The sequence below is a fragment of the Triticum urartu genome, chromosome 5, assembly GCF_003073215.2.
Source record: "Triticum urartu cultivar G1812 chromosome 5, Tu2.1, whole genome shotgun sequence".
NCBI classification, from domain to species: Eukaryota; Viridiplantae; Streptophyta; class Magnoliopsida; order Poales; family Poaceae; genus Triticum; species Triticum urartu.
Window position 1 is genome coordinate 68196435 of NC_053026.1, and position 7690 is coordinate 68204124.

A 7690-nucleotide genomic window follows, 5' to 3' on the forward strand; every position below is an offset into this window, starting at 1 on the left:
CAACACACTTCAACAAATACTTTGGAACGGAATATCCTCAACCACATTGCTACAACATGAATCTGCATGTAATATATTGTGAACTATCTCTTACAAAGACATACCTGCAAGGCCTTCAGCTTCCTCGGTCTTAACAATATGGAACGCCACCCAGCAGTACACTTTTAAAAGTTCCAATCCATGACCAACAGCAAGGATTTGGCTTTTCACAACTATTCGCAATGGTGTCGTCATTTAAACACGATTGAACTATGACCAACAAGCTATGATACATCATACATACATACACTGGGGATGGAAGCCTGCATATTACAATAAATACTGGGAGTCCACTGCCTGGCCAAACCATCTGATGACATAATAACTAAAAAGGCTACACAAGTATTTTTGTGCAGAATACTAAGCAAAAGGTGTTGCCTTATCTCAGTTAATAACACATTATTTAGAGAAAAAGAACTACTCCCTCCGTTCCTAAATATTTGTCTTTCTAGAGATTTCAACAAGTGACTACATACGGAGCAAAATGAGTGAATCTACACTCTATAATGTCTATATACATCCGTATGTGGTAGTCCATTTGAAATCCCTAAAAAGACAAATATTTAGGAACGGAGGGAAATTTCTTAGAAGTCAAAATGTTTGCACAAATCCCTATGCTCAGAAGTCATTATAATTACAGGAGCAACTATAGCAGTGACATAACTCATGCCTGTTTGCAGAAATATGATGTGGTGGCTGTTGTGTGATTTACACCCATAAGCAATAGTATTTTTGGCACACAAAATATGATAAAAACCAGTTGTAGAATTGCCAAGAATGAAGCTACAATTATAGCAACCACATCCCACATTACCACACCATCACCAAACCAAACATATGTTTCTACCAGCCTAACCTGGATTAAGCAGGAACTCACAGTAGTAATAGATTAAAAAAGGAATTGTGTACAACTTTACAACACTGGCATTTGAGAGGATACAATATACAACATTAACAGTTTGTTTTGTCGTATACAGTGAAAAGTACAAACATGTGAAGTCTGAACAGTGTGAGGTTCTGAAATGCTCTTTCACAAGTATAGTACTATATTTTAACAACTATATTGCCTTTGAGTTGCCCCTTTCTGGAGCTAAACTGTGCAACCTTTGTCAGAAAACAACAGCCAGCTAACAATTTATCTTAGCTGTCACGCAGGGAAGAAGGAACTCAGCCGTTGATCCTGGTATAACAAAAGTGAATGATAAGAATTGAGTACCAATGGGTCTCTACAGTCCTACAATATATCCAGTCCTAATTCAGCATATTGCATCTAACCTTTGCATGCAATAAGTGCCAAATAATTCGTACTTCTACAAAAGGTATTCAGAAGAATCCATGGTATTTTTAGTTGAGCTAGCAACAATCCAAGACCACGAATGAATTTGAATAATTTACATATGTGCTTCCCTAGGTTCCTAATACAGAAGAAAAAAATTACTCCTTCCATTCCTAAATATTTGTCTTTTTAGAGATTTCTAATGGACTACCACATACGGATGTGTATAGACATATTTTAGAGTGTAGATTCACTCATTTTGCTCCGTATGTAGTCACTTGTTGAAATCTCTAGAAAGACAAATATTTAGGAACGGAGGGAGTATAACTTTAGTTTGCGATTAACAGGGAAGCAGCATTTGCTTGTGCCAGAATTAAAAAATTGCAGCTCCAATATAGCACCATAAGCTTAAGAAACGCGACAGAAACTAGAAGATCCTAGGTAGTCTACAAAACATTGTTCTTGTTTAAACACCAAGAAAAATAACAGTTACAAGTATTACTAATCCTTTCTTTCATCGAAGGTAAAAGAAGGCTTAGAGCATACCTCAGCCACCGATATGTATCATAGGTCTATTTGCTGTCTTCGCAATATCAAACATCCCGGCATGTTTAGCTTTTTTCCTTTTAACCTGCCCACATGGAAGTGGCTATTGAGAATCACATCTTTGGTTAGTAAATAGACATAACAGGATTCCCCTAACGAATACTAATGAACACTAATGCTTGGTCACTGGCATTTATTACTAGTTTACCACCAGGAGCATATATTGCTACTTCGCTGTTTTTAATAATGACACTTCACTTTCAGAAAACCAGATATGGATGGGTATTTTTTTCTGGGTAAAAAACACAAAAAAGAGCTTCTCTATGATATTTATTTCTCATGGGAGGAATTTTTTTGTCAAATTATTCAGAATGTGATGTTAAAAACAGTCTGTTGCCTTGTGACTATGAGGTCATGGGTTCAAGTCCTGGAAACAGCCTCTTGCAGAAATGTAGGGAAAGGCTGCGTACTATAGACCCAAAGCGGTCGGACCCTTCCCCGGACCCTGCGCAAGCGGGAGCTACATGGACCGGGCTGCCCTTTTTTTTATGTTAAAAACAGTCCGAGATTATATTACAGGTCCGAGATTCTGGAACTTGTTGAAACCAGTGCTTGTTTGGTCTGAGATAATATTTTTTCTAAGAAAAGCAAACCTCTAACTTTCAGTTTTGTTGGCATGCAATGGAACAGTGCATTTAAGGAACAAACAAAACTACTTTTGCCTGAAGGAAATGAGTGGTCAAATCGCCTAAGTAAATCCCACATTTGACAAATAGAAAAAAAAAAGGAAACACATAATTCTTTCATATAAAAGATGGCAACCAAGTAAATTCTCCACATACCGCAGCACTAATTATTTCCTTCAGTCCAGCATCATCAATACCAGAATGAATAGGCTCTCTCAAGCTCACCTGCAGAAGTCAGGACACTAGCATTTATTTCAATTTTATTTTCTGCAGAAGATCCATTTTCCTCTGTTCATTATAGTCAATACATATACAGAAAACATAACTGCAGAGAAAGAACGAAATTCAGAAATATATACATGGTGGAATAAAAGGACTTCTGGAATGCAAGTACATCGAACGAACGAGACTTGTAAGTTGTAACAGCACATAAACCTAGCGTTTGTAGCATAGCGTATACCATAGTCCTAACTTCTTTCACTCTCAGACCTAAGACACCGCATACTTGATCTTTGACAAAGTGAACTTCAAAAGCAAGAAAAATAAACAAGCACATGAGTAAGGTCACTCAAATCTCCCATTTGCATCACGTTTAAATCAAATGACCTTTGTATACAGAAGAAAGTTATCATGCTTAAAATGTCAGAAACGTCTTTCATTCTCCTAGGAATCCCTTATTACTCTAGGTTAGAAAAATATCAACGATTGCATAAAAAGGGAAACTGTAATACATCTATAAAATTGGATGATCACACATTGACACTGATTAAGCTCTGCATATTTTTATTAAAAACCAGTGATGCAACATTATGGACAGTTAAATATTGGTTGCTTATGGGATCAGGAACACTAAACAATTTCTCAGAATTAAATTGAATACATCATTTTCAATATGAGATGGGTCCGAAACAAGGAAGGCAAATTGTCATCACAACTTCCTAAAACTTGGATGGCCTTAATACCATTTAATTTGATCCTACAACCAGCACAATTCAAGGAAAGCACTGTGAAGCATTAATGCTGGTTGTTTAGTGCTGTAACCAGTACAATTCCAGAAAAGTACAGTGATCAGGAACTATTTGGCGTACTGACCTAATTAATTGTTAAGCCTGTTCCTTAAACCCCAAAAGAGTAATGCTATTACCACTCGAGTGAAAATTCCAAGAAAAAACATATCCATAGAGAAGATGCACATGGCAATAAAAGCAAAATCATTGACAAAGCAAGCAGATGAACATACCTCTGAGGGGCCAAATAAGCACACTTTAAAGTTGCCATCAGCCAATAATCGCAATCTATTGCAACCAGCACAAAAATGCTCTGTCATTGATGTAATAAATGAAATTGTTCCAACATGCCCATCAATCTTGAAATTCTTTGCGGTGTCTGAAGGATGATCTTGAAGTCTCTCTACACCTTTGAAACGTTGACGCTGATACATGGGCGCACATAAAGTAAATTATTTGTAGCTTACATAAATATACAGTACAAAAAATGCATATTGGAGGATGAATGTAATGGTACCAGAGGAAGTTAACTTCAAACACGATACTTACCACTTTATCCAGTATCTCTGCATAAGGGACCAGCTTCTTGACATTCCAAACATTACCATCAAATGGCATAAACTCAATAAATCGAACATTAATAGGCTTGTGTCTAGTCAATTCAACAAAATCGCAGATTTCATCATCATTCGTTCCACGCATGATAACACAGTTAATCTGGCAGCAGAAAAAGGATGACGGGAAATATGTCAACAAATTATGTATGGTATGAAGTGAATATATCTCTACTTTTTGAAATGATATTCGAAAACAAAGGACTGAAATAATTTAGCATGCAGAAAAACTGCATACCTTGACGGGGTCATATCCAAGTTGTATGGCAGTATCTATTGATTCCATGACCTTTGAGTGCCCTTTCCGCCTCGTCATGAATTCGAACTTTGCAGGAATCAATGTGTCCAAGCTAATATTTAAAGCGTTAAGACCACATTCTTTCAGTCTCGGGAGCTTCTTGGAAAGAACAATGCCATTTGTGGTCATCGCAATAGTTTTCAGCCCCTTGAGGCCAGAAAGATGCAAGCAAATATCTTCAAGGTCTTTTCTAACGGTTGGTTCTCCACCAGTTAACCTGATCTTGTCCACACCAGAAGTAACAAAAAGATTGGCAATTCGGATTATCTCGTCATGTGACAGAAGCTCTGACTTTGGCGTGAGCTCGACTCCCTCGGCAGGCATGCAGTACTGACATCTCAGGTTACAACGCTCAGTCAAGGAGATCCTCAAGTAATTGTGAAACCTCCCGAATGAATCGACAAGCATATCCGATGCCGGTGTTTCCACTGGTAGCACTTCTGGCTTTGTGGCGCAACAAGTCGAATATGCATTGGAGCACCTATGGCCGTAGGTGACTCTGGTTGAAGCGGAAGTGCTGGTCAGACTTCGGAGTCCTACCCTCATAGCATCAACCTGCAATGTTTTGGCGAATGTGTTACACAGAAACATAGAAGCTGGTACGTGAGGAGACTTGGTTTTCTCGAGAAGTCCACCGACGAAGGGAAACAAAAACTCCACAAGGCTAGTCTAGGAAATTTTATCGTATCGGAAACTGCTAGCTCGTCCCCAAATCGAAATTGAAAATATATCCGCACAAGCGAGGGGATAGATAGAGCGCGGGTCTGGGAGCAGGCACCTGGTGGTCGGGGACGTTGAGGCGGTGGAGCTGGCGGTGCGGCCATTTCCCGGCGACGGGAGCGGAGAGGGGGCGGGGGGCGGGAGCAGCAGCCGGCGGCGGGGCGGTGGGGGAGCAGCTCGAGGTCGTCGCCGGCGAGCTCCATGGGTGCCTCTCCTCCGTCACGGCTCCGCAGTAGACGGGCGGGGAGGTCGGAGGGGCGAGGCAGGGAGGCCGGCGGGAGGCGGAGAGGAGGCGGCGGCGGAGGGTGGAGGTCACATGGGAGGCGGCGGGCTGCATCGAGGAGGTGGGGGTGAGGCGATTGACCGGTGGGGTCAAAGTGGAGTGTACGGCCCCGGTTGGACTCGGAGGCTGGAGTGAGCTGGTCGCTGATCGCTACCCGTATTCCAATGAAAGGAACAGGCTAGATTTGATTTGATTTGATTATATTCCAGCTAATCAATCAAGCAGGCAAATGGGAATCGAAGACGAACTCAGCGTCTGATGGAACACGGGAGTACGTATGAGCTGACGCAGGCAAGGCTTGGCCGAACTGGTGGGCCGACTATAACTGGCCATATCTCGGGCCGGGCCAAAAAAAGCCCGGTGCTGAAAACCCAGGCCCGAGCCTGGCCCGGACCGACCACCGGGCCTACTAAATCAGGCCCGAACCTGGAAAAGCCTGACACGGCCCGCTCGGCCCAGCCCGACCACGACTAAAAATCAATTTTTCACAGGCCCGCGACTTGATCTACCCGTCGGGCTTAATTTTCAGGCCCGAGCCCGGTCCGATGACATGTTCGGGCTCAACCCGGCCCGGGATTTTCGGGCCGGGCTGCCCATGGCCAGGTCTAGGGCCGACCAATGGCTACGGAAGATTTCTTACTAGATTGTTTTACACGGTGATGTGGCTTCCTTTGGTTGGATGAGAGGGCTCGCAAGGAAATGCAATGAGGGAGCATCTTTTTTTCAGAATCAAAAATTTAATTACTCAATCAAAGTGTCTTTACAATCATGAGTTGCAATTTCCAGGATCTCCGGTGGCCCTGATCCAAGTCATGGCTCTATCACCAAATCTAACAAAGTTCGCCAGAGAAACACTAGCTCTATTCCAAGTCAGTAGCCCATGAGTAATAGTACAAGTTACATCTTCTGAGCAGCTGCTGACTTCGCGCACTAGGTGGGTGTGTATATATATCTATCATTTTCCTTTGCTCTGGGTCATCTTCGCTACACTAGTCGAACTAAGTTCGATCAATATAGGAAGATTATTTCTTTGCATAGCACTAGAAAGGCACTCCTTGCAGATGATGACCCACAAGTATAGGGGATCTATCGTAGTCCTTTCGATAAGTAAGAGTGTCGAACCCAACGAGGAGCAGAAGGAAATGATAAGCAGTTTTCAGTAAGGTATTCTCTGCAAGCACTGAAATTATCGGTAACAGATAGTTTTGTGATAAGGTAATTCGTAACGGGTAACAAGTAACAAATGTAAATAAGGTGCGGCTAGATGGCCCAATCCTTTTTGTAGCAAAGGACAAGTGTCGGGTGGTTGGTGCGACATATGCCAATGGATGGCTTATCATTGTGGGAGCCAATAAAACATCGCCGGTGCCTGGAAACGGGATAAGGCGAAGACATGCACGCCGGCGAATCTTACCCAGCTTCAGGGCTCTCTGTGGAGATAACACCCCTAATGCTGCTCTGCGGGGTCTCCGCATGATCACTAGCTCGATGGGTAGCTACAGAATGCTCCTTGAGCTGTTCGGTGTAGGGATGAAGGAGGGCCAGGCCAGCCCGCTCCTCTTCTCCTTGTGGTGTCTAAAAACTATCCAAAGAGCGATCCCCTTTGCATGGGAACCCTGGGGGGTTTATATAGGCCTACCCCCCAGGGGTACAATGGTAATCCGGCTGGGCGTGGGCCCTGGCCGTCTGTGTCTACGCCCGCCGGCTTCTCCGCCGACTGGTGGGCCCGCCGGCTGCCGACCCTTTGGTCGACAGGCCGGCCCCACCGCTCGGGGGTCCTGTCGGGGGCTGGTTACTGTTACCTTGCCCCTGGTGATGATGGTTTTGTTGTGGTAAGCATGGCTATAGTGCCGCCGCGAGGCGGCTCATCACTGTAGCCTTACCTTCTCTTGTCTCCTTGATGAAACACCTCCTTGGAGGGAGAGAGCTGGCCGGCTATTGGAAGCCAGCCATACCCTTGGCCGACTATGGGAAGCCCGGCCGCCTTTGGGATCTCCCTGACCGAGGGGGCCCGCCACCCACGGGTTGTACTGACCGCTCGCCGTGGGTGACGTCACGATCATCGTGGCAACAGTGTCGCGCCGGACGGGTGATGGCCGCCCCGTACGGTGCACTGTGGCCATGCGTGCGCCGGGATTCGGGGGTGGCAGGCTTTACTGTAGCCACGCCCCGTCTTGTCTCCGTTATGTGGGTGCAGACTCTGAGGGCAAGATCTTAGCCG

General features: G+C 44.1%; 1 protein-coding gene across 1 annotated transcript; it reads right to left on the reverse strand.

Annotated features, from left to right (window-relative positions):
* Positions 1–912: 912 nt before the first annotated feature.
* Positions 913–5603, reverse strand: LOC125507929 (GTP 3',8-cyclase, mitochondrial). The gene is made up of 7 exons (XM_048672458.1): positions 5245–5603; positions 4407–5021; positions 4104–4271; positions 3788–3979; positions 2704–2772; positions 1862–1946; positions 913–1219 (listed from the first exon to the last, which is right to left on the reverse strand). The coding sequence occupies exons 1-6, from the start codon at positions 5521–5523 to the stop codon at positions 1863–1865; spliced, it is 1407 nt and encodes a 468-aa protein (XP_048528415.1). The 5' UTR covers positions 5524–5603; the 3' UTR covers positions 913–1219; position 1862.
* Between the last annotated feature and the right edge of the window lie 2087 nt (positions 5604–7690).

Coding starts and splice junctions, on each gene's coding strand:
- LOC125507929 (XM_048672458.1), bottom strand. CDS start 5,523: ATGCAGCCCGCCGCCTCCCATGTGACCTCCACCCTCCGCCGCCGCCTC. Junction 4,272..4,406: donor TTGGATATGACCCCGTCAAG/GTATGCAGTTTT, acceptor TTCTGCTGCCAG/ATTAACTGTGTTATCATGCG. Junction 3,980..4,103: donor CAGAGATACTGGATAAAGTG/GTAAGTATCGTG, acceptor CCCATGTATCAG/CGTCAACGTTTCAAAGGTGT.